Below are 19,344 nucleotides of genomic sequence, written 5' to 3' on the forward strand. Positions count from 1 at the left end.
GGAAGAAAAGCTTCAAATCCATGCAATTAGTAATGAAAAAGGTGAAGTCACACAGCAGAAATCCAGAGAATCATCAATACCTACTTCAAAAACCTATACTCTAATAAAATGGAAAACACAGAAGAAATGGACAGATTTCTAGATACATATGAATTACCAAAGTTGAATGAAGAATAATATAAAATTTCTAAGCAGCCTGATTACAATCAGTGAAATTGAAAATGTCACTACAAATTTACCAACAAAGAAAAGCCCAGGTCCTGATGGATTCACTGCTGAATTCTACAAGACATTTAGAGAAGAACTACTATGAATACTCTTTAAACTTTTCAATGAAATTGAAAGGGAAGCAATACTTCAAAATTCATTAATGCATTCCTGGAAGCAAGTGTTACTTTGATTCCAAAAGGGAAAGACCCAACCAAAAAAAGAGAACTATAGACCAATCTCCCTAATGAACACAGATGCAAAAATCCTCTATAAGATAATGGCAAACAGAATATAGAGGGTCATCAAAAAGATCACACACCCTGACTAAGTCAGATTTATCCCAGGGATGCAAGGATGGTTCAACATATGTAAATCAATAAATATGCTATAATAATACACTATATTAACAGTCAAAGACAAAAACTGTATGATGTTCTCAATAGATTCAGAAAAGGCATTAGACACAAATCAACACCCATTCATGATAAAAACCGTGCAGAAAATTGAATTAGATGGTCTCTATCTCAATTTGATAAAGGCTATCTATGAAATCCAACAGCCAACATGATACTAAATTGTCAAAAACTGAAAATCTTCATGCTAAAATCAGGAACAAGACAAGAATTCCACTGTCATCACTCATGTTCAATATAGTTTTGGAAACATTAGCCACAGCAATTAGGCAAGAGGAAGAAATAAAAGCATTACCATGTAATAAACTAAAATCCAAGTGGATTAAAGATCCAAATACTAAAACAGAAACACTAACTTGTTGGAAGATAAGCTAGGTAGAACTCTTGAAGTCACTGGCATATGAAAAGACTTTATGAACAAATCCTCCAAAGCATGGGAACTAGCACAAAGAATCAACAACTGGGATCCCATCTTTTTAAAAAGCTTCTACACTACAAGAGAAACCAGCAACAGAGCTGAGACAACCAAAATATGGAAAAAAATTTTTACCAGCTGTTCCTCAGACAAAGGTCTACTATCTAGAATACATAAAGAACTCAAAAAAGTCAGACCCCCCTCAAATATAAAGACCCGATTCAAAAATGGGCATCTGAAATGAAGAGACATTTCTCAGACAAACAAGTAAAAGCAGCAAGAAAATATACGAAAAAATGTTCAACATCACTGGTCATTCAAGAGATACAGATGAAAACAACACTGAAATTCTACCTTACTCCAGAAAGAATGGCTGCTATCAAGAAATCAACTAATAACAAATGCTGGCAGGGGTGTGGGGAGAAAGGAATCCTTCTTCATTGTAGTGGGAGTACAGACAGGTGCAACCACTGTGGAAATCAACATGGAGATACTGGAAGTCCCATTTGCCCCAGCTATTCCTCTGCTGGGTATCTTCCTAAAAGAATCAAAAGCATCATACCACAGTGATATATGCACATCCATGTTTATAGTGGCATGTAATAGCTAAAACTTGGAAACAGCCCAATTGCCCATCCACTGGAGACTGGATAAAGATTTTTTTAAAAATAAAATGGAGTACAACTTAGCCATAAAGAATGAGAAACTAGAGACATTTATAGCTAAATGGATGCACATTGAGGACATACTCTTAAGTGAATTTAATAGGGCACAGGTAAAAATACCCAGTATTTTCTCTGGTGTGATTAACTAAGTGTAAATAAGGGTTAAAATGTATAATTAATATTTTGTAATAGGAATAAAAGATCTAAAGGTATTGGGCAAATAGGAAGGTTAGGGGAAAGGTAAAAAGGGAAGAGAAAAAATAAGAGAAAAGGAAGAAAATGGAAACAAAGTCTTTGTAAATAGGGAAGGGAGGCTAGGGGAATGGAGAAAAAAATCAGAACTAAGATATGTCATGTAAAGGTACAAGATCCCAATGATGAATGTAAGCATATTGTACATCTAAAAAAAAAAAAGAAAGTGATAGGCACACAGGGTCTGTCATTACAGTAGAACCTCAAGTGCTAGCCTTCTACTGGTCCCAGCATAGGTGCCCCAGACTCAGGCAGCCTCCCACCACAAAACTCCATGTAGCTAAACTTGTTTCCACCTGCTATCTTCAAACTGCAGCTGTTTTACATTACTTATCTTCTGCACCCAGATTCTTCCAGTCCAGAGTTTGTTCTCCTGCAAGCCAGGAGCTGTAGAATGTTTTACCTAATCTCATGATTTTAATTTTACCATGTCACAGTCACTTTTTTCTGGACCCAAGTATTCAGGGTGGACTTTCACATCCTCTTAGAGTTACAGAAAATATGGGGATATTCTGAGCCTGTATTTTGGATTTGTACTGTAGGATGATTTGAGTACAGACTGCTTCCAACTTACCATCTTCTGACTACTCTAGGCTTTGCTTTTGAAGATACATATTTTGCTGGGTATAAAATTCTAAGTTGATAATTTCTTTCTTTTAATACTGTTTAAGACATAGTTCTATTGTGTTCTGGAAAGTATTGCTCCTATGGTAAAAAATCTGCTACCATTTTGATTTCTCCATTCTGTGTCCTGTGAACACTATGGGAATTGTTCTACTTATTATTTCTTTCCAGTGGATCTTTTCCAATCCTCATACCCATGCACTAAGCAGTAGTCAGCTAAAGACTCAGTGACAGCCCTTTTACCAAATTCTAACCTGTTTCCAAGCAGCTATTTGCTCTCTGGTAACCTGTCTTATAGGTTACAGATGCCTTGGCTTCCCCAATTTCCCAGACTAGTCAACTTAGGGAGACTGCTGGGCTTCCATTTAGGTTCTCCTTTTATGTAATGAGACCTGGAAAAATATGTCCAGGCTATCAGCAAAGGTAGCTGAAAGGCTCTCCTTGCTCATTTCCCTTCTCTAAGGAATCTTGTTTTATAATGCCTGCTGTATAACTGCTGAAGACTATTGTTTCATATCCTCTGGTTTCTTTAGTCCTTGTGACTAACACCTCAAGTCAAGATCATTATTTAAATTTATAAAAATCAAATCCTAAAAACCCTATAAAAAATCTGCTTTAATTTCTATAGGCCAAAACTCCGACATAAATAATAAGAACTCTTTGTTTTTAAAAATATTTCTTTTTAAGAATCATATCACAGAGATATATGCACACCTATGTTTATAGCGGCACAGCTTATAATAGCTAAATCTTGGAAACAGCCCATTTGCTCATCCATTGGAAACTGGACAAAGAAGATGTGGTTTTTCTATAAAATGGAATATTACTCAGCCATAAAGAATGAGAAATCAGAGTCATTCATAGGAAAATGGATACATATTGAGGATATACTCCTAAGTGAAATAAATAAGTCACACATGTAAATATTGAATAGTTTCTCTGGTGTGAATAAACTATTACATAAGATCCTAATGATATAATTAACAATGTGAAATAGGAAGAAAAGGGCTAATGGTGTAGGGAAAGTGGGAAGGGTAGGGGAAAGCTAATAAGGGAAAAGAAAAAAATATGAAAAAATGAAAAAATGGAAATTAATTGTTTGTAAAGGGAGAGGGGAGGAGTGGGTGAAGGGAGGGCAGGGACAAGGGGAAAAAAAATGAGAACCAAGACCTATCATGTAAAGGTACAAGATCCCAATAATGAATGTAACTGTACTGTATACCTAAAATGTACCAATAAACTCAATGAGGAAAAAAAAATTAAAAATGTTTCTTTTTAGTTTGAACATCTTGAGTAGAGAGAAACAAACAGTATGCAGCTATGAGTTTCCTTGGGGGCTTACTAATTATGCTTAATACACAAGCATTTGCAATGTATTCAAAGTATTGCTAATTACTTAATGTAGTCTGTGATTTGAGCGAATGAATGCATCAATATGATAGCAAAGCCAATAGCCACTTTAACTTAAAATAAACAGGCAACACCACTCACACATTTCCTAGCAACCACATTATTCACTGAATTGGAAATAATGTACATATCTGACACCAAATTATAGTTGTCAATTATCACTTCACACCAAAAAAGTGATAGCTACATAGCAAAATGTCTTATTCTTTTTTTTTTTTTTTTTTTGGACCGGGGCTCCAACTCGGGTCCCTGTGCTTGCAAGGCAGGCAGTGGAAGCACTGAGCTAAATCCCAGGCCCAAACTGTCTTATTCTTAAGAATATACATGAATAAGTGTATTTTGTTGTATCAAATAGCAAGGAAGCTAAGAATATATAGTTACCATCAAATGATTCAGGAACTAACTAGCGCTTCACTGACAGAAGACTAGACAATTTGAAAAGCAATAAGTAAACCAAATAGGTTTAACTCACTGATCACACAGTGAAAGTAAAATAATGGTAAATTGTACTTCAATGAAACCACAAAATAATAATTTCTTTAGAGTGAATGCACGTTATCTCTTATTGGAAATGCTTAAAACCAAAAGTGTCTCAGAGTTTTTTGGATTCTGGAATATCTGCATAGACTTTACTGAATGGGCATCATTTGAAAATTCAGTATCATCAAAAACCTTTTCAGTTGTGCTAAAAAAGTTTTAGATTTTGGAGTATCTCCTATTTCAGATCTTCAGATTAGGGTTTTTCAACCTATAGTAAAATAATGAGACAGAATCAAGAATTTATTCTGTCTTTTCTATATAACCTGTATTACTAGATAACTCAATAGCACCTAAGAGGAAATTTCTCTTTATTCAAGTATTCTAGTTATAGAAAAAGAATGATAGCATACCCCTATTTTGTACATGACCATTACTAAGAGTTGGCACAAGAGGACTCACTTGATAGAAAGTATGAGCATCACTTGCATCATCCATGAGGTAGTCTTGCTAAAAACAAAACTGAACCTGGATTTTAATCAATCTGTAGTAAACTATCCATTTTATGAGCAAAAAAAAAAAAAAGAATGTTGATTAAAAACAATGGATGCAGACATAAAAATTTAGCATTTGGGAGATGTAATCTTCAATAATATGTAACCCAAAGGGAATACTATCATCAGCATAATAGAAATATAGAGAATTAGCTTGTAAATATATAGAATCTCTCTGGAAGAACACATGAGAAACTGGTAACATGATACCTGGAAAGGAATTAGATGACCACGTGTGAGGAATGGAAGGAGATTTTCACTCCAACTATATGAACATATCATTAATGGGGGGAAAATACACCATTTAATTGCAATTACATAGGTTTCTAAACTAAATTAGTAAGTTCTGAGAGAAGGTGCTTTGAATTAAAGAATGATAGCTTTTATTATCAAAAATAAACTTGTTACCTCATCATATGTATATCTGTAGTCAGCTTTCTTTGATTTGAGGTCCCATAAGACCACTGTTCCTGATTCAAAGCCAATCAAAAGCTATAATAAAAGAAAGAGGCACATTACCTAGGAATGTCTACTGTACAAAACAGCTACTTGCTGATAATACCCATATCCTTCAAGCATAAAATTATAACTAAACACTTCCACTGCTAATTATTAATCACATAAATGGCAAACAAGAACATATATGCATTGCAAATTTTTATGCCTTTAATAATTAGGTACTCAAAATATAACTGATATTTGAAAAAGCACACAGTCCTGGGGCCAGGGATTTAGCTCAGTGGCTCTGCACTGCCTGGCAAGTGCAAGGTCCTGAGTTCAATTCCCAGTACAAAAAAATAAAAGAATACAGTATCATTTTGATGTCTGAAGTATATATACATCCTTACTAATATAGTTTAACAAAGTACTATTAAAAACTAATTTGTATGTGCTTTAGCAATTACAAATCTTCCAAATTCTACACGCTATCAATTTAGCTCCATCTATATATTAGTTATAAATCATACTCAGCCTATATTTCATGAGATACATAATTTCAGTGACTACATCAGCATTTATCTACATTAGAACCTAACAGCAGGTATTTTTCAAAAGAAAATTAGTTATACTTTACCCTATTTCTCTGGCAATCCTGGTTATAGTATTTCTCTTTATCACTGTTCTGCCAGAAACCTACAGGTTGACCTTAACTCTAGTTTCTCCAAGAAACAAAAACACCATGTAAATTTAAGATTACATTCTATTATCTAATTTATGTGACTCCCTCACCCGCACCTCCCCTCCTAATTCAAGAGACAAAGATAGTTTTTCTGATCTCCAGTCTTGCTCCTATTTTAACCCCTTCTATATTATACCTAGAGTAAAAGTTCTGAAATACCAACCTGATAAGATCATTATGTGCTTCTATTTAAAACTCTTTAAGCATTGACACTATTTTCAGGGAAGTCCAAATTTGGTAACATGACTTGAACAGAACACTAAGATTAAAATAGTGCTCTAAGAAGATTCATCAAGACATGATGCAAGAATGGGCAGGGGCTGGTTATGTGGCTCAGAGATAGAATGTTTGTCTAGCATATGTGAGGCCTTGAGTTCAATACCTAGTACCAAAAAAACAAACAAACAAACAAAAAACCTAGGCAAATCCTAATGCACTGAAGCAAGCCTATAATACCATCTGCTTGGGAGGCTGAGGCAGGAGGATCACAAGTTTGAGGGCAACAGGGAAGACGAGAGCTGTCTGTCTTAAAATAAAGAATAAAAAAAGCTAGAGATGTAGTTGAGTGGTAGAGCACCCCTGGGTTAGATACCCAGTACTGGGAAAAAAAAGGGCTAGAATACCTTGAATATTCAATGACATTATGAATCTTAATACAGAAGAAATACAGTACTACAAAGGAAGGAATGCTTCCATTAATGACTCAAAGTGGAAGGCCAATTTCTTAATTCTTTCACCATGCCTTCCACCCAAAGGCTTGGCTTTCAAACAAGTGTCTTGTATAAAAGAAAATAAAATGATGATCGAAGTTAAAGTACACTAGCTTTATATATAGTTTCTATCAAAACATACAATTCTACTATGACAAATGGAAGCTGTTATCCTTTGTTTTCCCAGTGGCACAGTGAAAATCAGTGTTGAATAATTTATAGGCTTGACCTCACCCACTAATCGAGGAAAGGAATAACCTGTGTAAACTCCTTCACAAAACGGAGACGTTTCAGTTCATTGACTTCTGACAACAAAAACTTCCTAGTATTTACTTTAGGTCAACAGCATAAAGTTTTAGACAGCAAAATAGAATTATTAAACAGAACTACCTAGAAGATTATTTTCAATTAGGAAATAAAAATTCATTGAAAGAAAATGTTATTATATTTTTAATGCATTAACTAACCTAAATTTAATAGTAGAAAGATACTGATTGTATGAAACTGGCTTCACAGTACAAAAAATTAAACAACATTTCAAAAAATCTCTGCATTATTTAACTATTCATGAAGAACATTTTAAGGGGGCCAGGGATTTAGCTCAGTGGCACCGCTTGCCTTGCAAGTGCAAGATCCTGAGTTTGATCCCTGGTACCAAAAAAGAACATTTCAAGGAAGATGAGATATTATAACATAAGGCAATGCATTATAAAAACTATAAAAATTGAATAGCTAGTTCAATTTAAAAGAATCCCAAACCAAAAGAAAACTTTTGTTTGTTTCATCAGAAAGTAAGGGAAAATACTGTGGAGTAGTCCAAATAGAAAACATATTTATTAAATTTTATGTATGTTTTAGTATATATATTTTTTGTGCTTTCAAATTATAAAACATTATTTCCCTTGTTCACAATAAATAACAAGTCACTAAGTATATATGATATACAATCATATAATAGCAATCTCAACTTTTAAGCATGTGTGTTTCTATAGTTGCATATTTAAAAATACAAAATATCATTCATTTAATAGTAAAGACATTCTACCTTTCCTTCATCCATTGGATTATCACTTATATGGACAACAGGTCCTGGGTGAGATTTAGATGACCTAAAAGAGAAAAAAGTTACGACTTTTTTCTAATTAAAAATCTCAGTATAACTACACATTCATTAAAATAATAAAAATAAATATTTTACTTGCTTTTAGATTTATTTTTATTTTATTTATTTAAAAAGGAAAGCATCTCAGCATGTAATCAATAACATATAGTTACTAATATGGATCAAAACAGAAACAAGGAAAAAGACTCTCACATTGATACATAAATAATTTTTTTTTTTTTTTTTTTTTTTTTTTGGTACTGGGGATGGAACTCCGGACCTTGCACTTGCAAGGCAGGCAGCAAAACCACTGAGCTAAATCCCTGGCCCTATATCAACAAATTTTAACAATTAACTATACTTTCTATGTAGAAAAGAATCTTCAATTTAGTCAAAGCAATCAACGTAGAAAATCTACTTGCAATGTAGAATTCATTAATGCAGGCATTTAAAATATCATTGTCTTATTTTACCAATTCAGACATTCCATCTGGTTCCAAGCAGTAAATATTTAATTACATTTAAAAAATTCAACAAAGTAATGCCTATACTTTCTTAGAGAAAAAGAAGTCACACACAATAAGAATATGGCTGGAATGATGCATACACAGTGGGATAAAGTAAATTCTTATTCATAAACTCTGAAGGCAGAAAATCCACTCCACTTCATGAGTCTGTGAAATATAAACACCTGCACTTAGGCCTAACCATTAGATGTTGTGATCAAATCAAAATCCGGACTCTGACAGCTCACACTACCAAGGAACTTATGTGACAATAATGTCCCTACCACAGAAGAGAAAACCAGTCAAATTACATCACTACAAGTACATCAAAACATTACTTGAGTGATATATGTCACAAAATTATCCTTCTGTCAAAGGTATCCATACTGTGGAATGCAATACTAGACTCTTTGTTTTAAAACAAAAGAAACATTAAAATGGGATCTTGCCAATATCCTTAAACTTTAAAAAAACTGTAAAATGAGGTAAAATACAACAAATTTTTGAGTGAAAAGTTAGCATTAAAAACCTCAGGGCCCTACAGCTCAACTCAGTTTTTGTTATCAATATTAATAATTAAAAACAATCATCACTGAAACAAAATTAAATAAATTTAATTTTAGGGAAATTAATTCCATAACATGTTAACTTTAGCATGTATCTACATCTATTTGTTGATTATTAAATTCCATCAAGTAGTTTGCATCAGTTGTTTTCTAAACACTAGAGGCAAACTTTTTTGAATTATAACGAACATTTAAAAGAAAAATAATTAGATTAAAGAATAGAAAGAAATTAGAGTATTTTCTTCACCTACCAAGAACAATGACTACTTTATCTTGGCTTACAGCTTATACATATATGTATAAATACATTATTATATATATATATATATATATACACACATATACATATATATATACATATATATATATATGTATATGTATATATATATGTATGGCATCTGCAAACAAGCTAATAGGATAATACTTAAGATTAATTAATATGTATTTAATATCAAGATTGTCTAACACATTTAACTCAATATGGTTAGCTACTATATGGTATTATCATACATGGTCCTGATGCTTTTAGATAGGGAATTTGCTCAAACTCACAGTTCAATGGCTTTATTCCACATAATGACGTAGCCTGAGAGTGTGAAGGACTCCACATTGACAATATGTATATTACCTCGTTCAGTGCCTACATACAGCCACTTACTCTGGAAAGGCAGATGGCAAAATGTAACCCTATAAGAGAAAATATATCCAAAAGGAAATTTAAAAACCTCTGGCAAATTTTATTGGCTACATTAGAAGATGAATTATAATATGTGTGATTGAGAAAAAATAAAAATTATGTAGAACCATCTACTCATTGTGACTGAAATTTAATTATGCTAACCCAACTTATATGTCTAACATAAAGGCATTACAGTAGATAGCACGGCACAACAAAAGAAAATGAGTTTTAAGGTGAGAATATGCTTCAATTCTGGCTATGCCATCCACTGTGTAATTCTGGACATATCACAAATTTAATCTTTTAAACCACAAGCTGTAACTCCAATACCCACATCAACCCTAGTGAAAATATACAATGATAATATACAAATAATATGCAACGGTAATAATCGCTGCTGCATTGTCAATACTAACACTATGCATTGAGCAGGACAAAACAGAATATCTTCTATTCCCACTAATATGTAGTTTTATTCCAGATAATTTTAATATGAAAATAACTATTGAATGTAAATACAATTCATATTTTTTTTTGAGTCAGGGTCTCACTATATAGCTCAGGCTAGCATGGAACTCATGGCAATCCTCCTGCCTCAGCCTCCTGAGTGTTGGGACTATAGGTATGCGCCACCATGCTTAGCTCTCATTCTTTCTTAAATGGAATATGCAGATAGGCAATTACTTAAGCTTTATAGATTTATGTTTTTGTTGAGTATTTAATATAATACTGTATATTCTCTTTCTAAAGTATTTATGTAAATTTAACTAAGAATAGACATGCTTAATGAGTCAATGAAATCATATTGTAGTACAGACTAAGTATCCCTTTTAAAAATGCTTCGGACTAGACATATTTTGCATTTTAGATCTTTTTCAGATTCAAATAGTTGCATATATGTAAGAGATCGTGGGAAAGGAACCTCAGTCTAAACACAAAATTCATTTATGTTTCCTACATACTTCATACATATACAATTTTTTTAGTGTATCTGCATTTTAACTGCAATTTTTTCCACTTCTTATATCATGTGGACAATTAACATTTTCAGATTTTGGAGAATTTCATATTTCAGATTTTTAGATTATGGATGCTCAACCTAAACCTTGTCACCTCTAAGACAGAAGTACTCATCACCTTCTCTGAAAACCTTAAAGCCACACATTATCATATTTAGAATTTTCCATATTTGAGAAAAGAACATAATACATATTTATGTATATGTGTATAGTATAGAAATAGCACCCATAAAACACACTAAATATTTTTCAGATACAATTTCTGATAGCTTATAAAGTATGTACCCACAGTGTGACTGTACAATCCAATAAAAGCTTTATGTTCACACAACACTTGTACACAAATGTTCATAGCAGCTTTGTATAGCTCAAATTGGAAATAACTCAAATGTCCTTCTAGAGGTGAATAAATGAACTGTGGTATACAGTTAAAACAAAAAACTACTCAGCAGAAATAATACAAAGGAATGAAACTATTAATAATGCAACACTGATGAGTCCCAAAAATCTTTATAAGTCAAAAGACGTCAGACAAAAGGAAGACACACTGCATGATTCCACTTATATGCATTTTATAAGCAATAAAAAGTGTAAAAGAAAGTAGATTAATAGTAGCCTGGTGAGTGCTGGGATATAGATGGAGCTGTGAGTGGGAGAAGCACAAGAAAGCAGAGGAATTCTCCTTTTGAGATAATTAACTTTTTGAGATGAGGAGCAAATGCATTATCTTGATTGTGGAAATGGTTCATGGTTGTGTCTAAGTGTCAAAGCTTATCAACTAATCAATTTTTCTCATAGATTCGTAGACTTAGAAATTATGAAAATAGACTGTGGTTATGATTAATATATAGGCATAATCTCCAAAGGTGGCCTGCCTGGATTCAATGTCCAAGATTTTCATTCACTAGTAGCTGACCCTAAGTAAACTATGTGACCTCTCAGAGAAAGTTTCTAAGTAGTGAAGCACATCTACTTCATCGTGTTTACATGAAGATCAATAAGTCAAAGCATGTTAAATGTTTAAAATGGAGCCTGATATTACATGTTCAGTAAATGCTAGCTAAATATTAAAAATGAGCAATATTCTACCAATCAGAAACTGTATAGAAATTTTAACTGGGTCAAATAAAATCAGCAGTATGCCATATATAAAATGAATAATGCAACAAATATCATAAATGCTTTAAATCATGCTAAATCTTTAGAAAATTTATATTTGAAAATAATTAAATTGAAATAACAGATTGACAAAAAAAATCAGAAAACGACTTCCCCAACATTTTTGCTGCTTCTAATTCTGCACTATTCTAACTCTACGAAAGCTACTGATTGGACATAACCTTTTATTTTATAAAATTATTTAAATATAATATGCTTATAAAATTTAAACATTTTTCCTTATTAAAAGAAATAAAGAGAGGTAAGGGGAAAAAATGAGAATCAAGACTTGCCATGTAGAGGTATATGATCCCAACAATGAATGTAACTGTACTGTATCCCTAAAATGTACCAATAAACTCAATAAAATTAAAAAAAAAAAGAAATAAAGAAAGTCTTCAATGTTCAAAAATAAAATTTAGAACTTTTGCATAAACTTGTTTTGTCAATATTAGCTACCATCGTAAGATTTTTTTCAGTCAACTATAAAACCAACTTACATTCCTGGGATTTTCAAGCATCTTTGTTTTCCATAAAGGAGAAAAACAAACTATGCAATGTAAAGCATGTAATCCTGTAAACGGGAACTAAAATATTCACTAACTATATTCGCACTGAGATTTAAGGAGATCACTATAATGAGCTTTAAATACAGTACTAAAAAGAACAAAAAACACAAGTCATAGAAAAGTATTTGTATAAAGCACACCCAATTAGAACCATCAGTTCCATGACTGCCCTCGTTATTTAAATAAATAAATTATTATTATTTAAATAAATCAGGGAGGGTGGCACAGCACAGCTTTCGCTTATTCTTTAAATTATCATTAACTCAAGAATTTCTCAACCAGCATATATTTCTGGCTTTGAATGTGTTGTTTATTAGAAGAGTGAAAATTAAAATTATGATTTCAACCAAAGAAAGTAATTCATGGCAGTGATTAATTAACTACAGAAAGGCATTAAGAAATGTGTTTCCCCAAAACATATCACTAAGAAAGTAACTCAATCAATATGTCCTACCAAGAATTTTAAGATTTTTAAATTATGGGCAATTTCATCAGTCAGTTACCAAAATGTAAAACTGGTGGTTGAGACAAATTGGATTTGACTATATTTAACAGTGTTCTTTTAATTTGATATATATAGAACCTCATTTCCTAATTTACAAAATAAGAATCTTGGCCTTCCTTATAGAGGTTTTAAAGGAAAAACATAGTTAAACAGTAACTATACAAGCTTTTATATTATAATAATAAATGAAAAATATATTGATTACTTAAAAGAAGTAATGTACCAGAGCATTTAAAATTATTGTGTGTATTTATATATGTATATATGTCCATATGGACATATATACATATATACACACACACACACACACACACACACACATATATGTGGACATACACATGGGTTTTTTGTTTGATAACTCTAAGAAAATAATTCACAATAGAAATCTTAACTTTTTTTTTTTAGTAAAAGTCATGAAACAAATAGTACTGAATAGCCTTGGGACAAATATTTCAAATATTTTAGATCAACAAGTGTGAAAAATACATGGATGCTAGCTAGGACCAAGTCATTTACATTCACCAAGGGATCATTAGCAATTGCACCAAAGGCAGAGGTTAGGAAAGCACTTGAACATTGGGGCTTGCCCTCTTTCTTAGTGCATGTGGAAACCACCCAGGTGGTCACACAATGAATCTCACACTAACCTGTTGGGAGACCATGGTCAAGCCCATAACCAGAACAAAAGACCAGACATATGAGAAAGGCAAACTACATTACTCAACCCAGGTAACCAATCAGACAACTGCAGTTGTGCAAGCATATACAGGGGAAGATCACCCTTGCTAAGGTAGACTTAGTCTCTTGACAGTGCCAGGAATCACCAGCCTGAAACACTGCATTACCATAGGTCAAAATCAAATTCGTGATTATTATTTTTCCTGTATCTTCATTATAGAGTTTTTAAATCTCGATAACTAATGATGATGATAACAAATAAGTAACTCTGGGTTGTTTTTTTTTTCTGGTGACTCTGGTTTTTAATAATACTAAGAGACCAAGTTAATTTCTTTATGTGCTGGTATCTATTACTAAAGTATAAAGTTAAAATGAAAACTATGACATTTACTAATACATGCACTTAAGACACACATGCAAAACTTTAAAATTCAGTAAACACTTTAATAAATTTAAATAGTTTGATACTATAAGAATGTTATACTAAATTGAGCCTGAAAAGCTACTTCAAAGTGGCTAAATTCAACAAGGTGAAAAAAGGAAGTCTGGCTAAAACAAATTGATCAGAAATATAGTATGGACAAAAAATTAGAATTCCTTCAGTATGCCACTAAATAAACATATTTTAAAGCCCTCTATGTGACTTAAACATATCTTACACAAACATATCTTGTATCTTATATGTGATAATTCCTATATCTGATAAAGGGACTTAAAATATATATATAAATGTTTGGTGTTAGGAAGTAATACATATATCCTATTCACTATTTAAAGTTAGCAAGTCTATCAACTATTACATAGTTAGGCACCGAATTTAGAAGATTACCAACTTTCTTTGACAGAAGAATTTATATGGCTTCTAAAGTAAATTATTCATAAATATAAGCATAAAGGCAATATTCAGATGATTAATTTAATCCATATAAAGAAATAGGAACCTGTAAATTCATTTACAGGCCTACATTACAATTAGATTAACAGGAAATATGTCATCATGTTTATATTCTCAGCAATTATCACAGTATCTTATACCTATCAAGTATTCAATAAGTATTTGTCAAATGAGTAAAGGAATTATATAAAAAATTCAGATTTACTAAATAACAAAACAATTAGATGTTCATGTCTTATTCCTTCTCTATTCATCCTCATAACCTAGGTCTAATTTAAGCCATCATTCTGATTATTGAACTCATTATAAGCAGCCCCAAGAGTTATCTTTTCAAAAGCAAGAGAGATTACATCATTATCTACTTGAAACAATGCTTTCCTACCTTCTACTATAATGCTTCTTAAGCAATATTTAGTGGCATTTTGTAGTAAATGTGCATGGGAAAAGAATGCAGAGATACAGTGTGCTGTATTTATTCCATTGCTACTCAGCATCAATTTCCACATCCCCCTATATGTCTTCATGGAGATGCTGGAAAGCTGAAATTGATATTTCCAAGAGTGTACTACAGTAAGGATCTAGATGACATGTTTTCTATTAATTGGATGTGCTTAAGATTTGTAGGAAGAGTGAGGGAGTAACTATCTTTATGTTGTCATTTCTATGGACAAGTTGTTCATGGAGATCTGAGTGGAAAAAGCAATAAATGGCAGCAGTGGGGATGAGATGCAATATTCCCAGGTCTGTTCGTGAGCTTCACATGGTGAGAGGTCATAAAAAATATATGATTTTCTGTTCCCTGGATCACAGTTACAGTAGTATGTTTTAAAATTCAACACATCTACCACCCTTTCAAACATTTTATAAGCAGCTTGGTCCTTGTATTAATACTTTTATGCTTAAAATATCCTTAGGGATTTCTGTTCCTATGTTGAACTCTGATTAACACTGCATCTATAGGACAGAACCTAGTGACCATAAAATATCAGCTTATAATGTATCTTATTAAGATGTTGTTCATCTAATGATTTAAAGATAAGTTGAATATCTAACTTCTACAATTATATAGATTGCCTTTCATGAGGTAGACCATTATTGCCTTTCCAAAATTTTCCTTTCTTAATTGTAGTGCCTTAAATATTTGAGAATGCATGAAGAGTTTATGCCTCCGAATATAATGAAAACTCTTTTGCTGTTTTGTCAATTTAGGTATCTCCAGCCAGGCCTGGTGGCACACACCTGTAATCTCAACGTGGGAGGCTGAAGCAGGAGGATTGTCATGAATATAAAGGCAGCATGAACTACATAATGTGCTCAAGGCCAGCCTGAACTACATAGTGAGACGTTGTCTCAAAAAAAAGGAATTTCATACTAATTCTTTATACTGTATGTATTCATGAGTTTTCTTAACACTTTACCTAAAATTCCCAAAACATAATGATACATCTTTTTCCTTCTAATCTTAAAAATGTTCATTACATTCATATCATATTATGTCTTCCACTGCATTTTATCTTTTGCAGTCAATTATTTCAATGTCTTTCCAGAATTTATTATAGTATCTGTGTGAACCAGAAACTCAGTGTTTATCAAATAAATTAATTTTCAAAGAAACAGAAAAGAAAAATATTATTTGATACATGTCTTGAATTAATTGTACCTAAAATTGACCATCCTGTTATGAAATGAAAACTTAAGCTTACAGTAATGAACACAAGAAATGTATTAAAAAAAATAACAGCAGGCAGTTGAAAACAACTTATAAACTTGCCCAAAGGATTTTTTAATTTGTAATCCCATGTATCTTTTCTAATAAACTCATAGAAAACCTTCACTTTATCTATAACCCAATGATAAAAAGTAAATGTTTCACAAAATAAACTTCAAAGAGAAAGCTGTTTCACATTTATATTGGTTTAACATATTCTTATGAATTACATATCAATATTTACAAAATATTTTAAAACTTCTAGAAATATATTCAAATAAATCACTATCTTTTTCACAAAATGAGATCTTAATGTCAGTAACTATCAAGCTAATGATCAACTTCTCAGTGAATGACACTGTAACTATCAAATAGGAACAATATGTATCTTCAGATATAATAAATAACATTTGAAAAACTGCTCCCTTTGTACAAGTAATGTCTTAATGTTTATTTTTACTGATTTTGGAGAATGAAGATGACAGGCTGTTTTTATACAATAAATTCTATAAAATGAAGTTACCTGGTATACATTTGCAACTGTTTACTGCACTTTCCCATGAAAAGTCTCATTTTTCCATTGTTGTATTAAATGATCCTTTATTATACTTTTTTGGTGTACTCTAAATATCGTGCAGTCTATGGCTTACATCTTCCTTATTACTGGAAATCTTTTCTCATAGCCAGATGTGGTGGCACATGACTATATTTCAGCATAAGGGAATTTGAGGCAGGAGGATCATCTGAGCTCAAGAGCTCAAGACTAGCCTTGGCAATATACCAAGATCGTATCTCAAAAGCAAAGCAAAACAAAAATCTTTTATAATATATAAAACCCAAACATACAACTATGACCCTATTCATACATTTATATAAACTATCTTAAATTATTTTTATATTTCTCTTCTCCAAATTTTACCTTCTCTACAAGTCTTATTAACAACTGAAATCTATGTTTTTTCTTTCTTCTAAATTTATTTTGTTAGTACATATTGGGCTGGGAATGTAGCTCAGTGGCACAGTGCCTGCCTGGCAAGTGTAGGCCCTGAGTTCAATTCCCAGTACCAAAAAAAAAAAAAAAAAAGTAGCAGAAGGGTCAGGAAAGTGCTCTATTTTCCGTGTGTGTGTGTGTGTTTGTGTGTGTGTGTGTGTGTGTGTGTGTGTTTTCAAAGATGACAGAATTATCAGAATATAACACAATTTATTTTTAAAACTTTACTAATTGTGCCAAGAATTAGCCCTTTCAATGTAAAAGCATTTTAGATTACTAAATTTTCTTTGGTTACACCTTGGATCATTATTTCTTCCTCCACTGCTTTCTCCACCAAAAATCTCCCGCAATTCCTTCAGAGGAAATGTCTTCTGTTCTTAAATTCTACCTCTGACTCTCTCATCATTTTCCTTCCACTGCCCAAAAGAGTTTATTTTCAACCAAATAAATGAATTTGAATTTTAACTCAAAAAGTAAAAAGCAAAATGGAAGAGAGAAAAATATTAATAGGTATTAGTAAAATTAACAAAGCCATGAACTATTTATTTAAGAAGACAAACCAACTTCTAACAAATCATTAATAGACATAAGGTAAAATGAGGAAAGAAATGAGTATAAAAATGAATGAAAGTAAGCAATAATATGGGACAAAACCTCTAATCTTAAAATTTTTGACATTCTGAATCAGAAAATTTATTCAAGAAAGGAGAAAATATAAAAACATTGATAAAAATGAATATATTTTAAAAGTAGAGAGACAAAAATTTCTAGTTCTAAAATGCTTGGTTTGGGTCCAGATGTTCCCCCAAAGCCTCATGCAGTCATAGGTGGCTTTTTCAGAGATGGCTGAATCTCGAGTATCCAATGCTGCGATTAAGGGTATGTGATTACTAAACCAGTACAATGACTGGTTTGGCTGAATAACATAAAAGGGACAGAAAGACCCTGTTAAGGTTCCCTTGTTGCCTTTGTTATGCTCTGCCACCATGGCCCCTTTGCCATGTGCCACTCTACCTCGGAGCCAGCCAATTATGGACTAAAACTTTTACAAACTGTGAGCTAAATAAATAAATAAACCTTTTCTCCTTTAACTCTGAGTGCCAGGTATTTTTATCTCAGCAATGAGAGAAAAGTAATTAAGGCATTACTTAAGTATACTCTGAAGAAAATCACAAAACAGGTAATTCATCCATGAATCTTGCTGTCCCTATAATAACATGGAAAGAAGGAAGAAAGGGAGTAATGAAGGGAGACAGACTGAACACAGAAAAGTAACTCTATTCATTATAAGAAAGAAGTAGGCACTGATACCAAAATTGAGAAATGCAAGGGAAAAAATGTATTCTAATCTCATCTATGAACAGAAATATCCTTAAAAACATAATTAGCAATTAAATTTAACAATATAATCAAAGAACTGCCGAGTTTATTCAAAATTTTCTGTAAGTACACAGAATGTTTATTGTTAAGGAATCTAATAATGTCACTGATTAAATCAATAAGAAAAAGGCTAAAAATGGCATGATCATCTAAATAGATGTTGAAAAGACATTCAACTAAAATCTAAGCAATTCTTAAGGAAAGATAATTATATCTTAAAGCAACAGCTTATGTAAACAGCAAGCATTGTACTTGTATTTCACAGTAAAATCTTATAAGCAATTATCATTAAAAATGAGAACTAAGAAAAACATACTAGCTGTAATATCACCTAACACCATTCTGCAAATTCTCAATATAGTAAGACAGAAAAAGGAAAAATAAAATCTTTTTATCTTTATCCTAAATCACTGCCAAATACAGGCGAAGTCCAATATACCCTACCAGCCTACTATAGGTTAGTAAAAAGAAATCCCTTGCTTTTGATTTTCTCATCTTACTCCTAAAAAAAAAAAAAAAATTGTGAAGGGAAGAGAGGGAAGGGGAGGGGAGGAAGGCTTTGCTATGGGACCAAAGTCCTCCAAGGAGCTAATTTTGGAACTAATGGAAAGAATAATAATTACATGTAGAATAAGCCTGAAGCGAGTATTCTTCTTTTTTTTTTTTTTTTTTTTTTTT

General features: G+C 32.1%; 1 protein-coding gene across 4 annotated transcripts in view; it reads right to left on the reverse strand.

Moving 5' to 3' along the window:
• Window positions 1-19,344, reverse strand: part of Stxbp5 (syntaxin binding protein 5) — a 179,001-nt gene that overhangs the window by 110,477 nt on the left and 49,180 nt on the right. For all 4 annotated transcript variants that reach the window (XM_010639597.3, XM_033763319.1, XM_010639606.3 and 1 more), the window contains exons 5-7: window positions 9,637-9,771; window positions 7,956-8,019; window positions 5,429-5,512 (exon numbers count right to left, since the gene is read on the reverse strand). In XM_010639597.3, the coding sequence (XP_010637899.1) occupies window positions 5,429-5,512; window positions 7,956-8,019; window positions 9,637-9,771 (283 nt within the window). The remainder of the gene's footprint in view (window positions 1-5,428; window positions 5,513-7,955; window positions 8,020-9,636; window positions 9,772-19,344) is intronic.

This window comes from Fukomys damarensis, unplaced genomic scaffold (genome assembly GCF_012274545.1).
Source record: "Fukomys damarensis isolate Sample0158 unplaced genomic scaffold, DMR_v1.0_HiC HiC_scaffold_14, whole genome shotgun sequence".
Taxonomy (NCBI): Eukaryota; Metazoa; Chordata; class Mammalia; order Rodentia; family Bathyergidae; genus Fukomys; species Fukomys damarensis.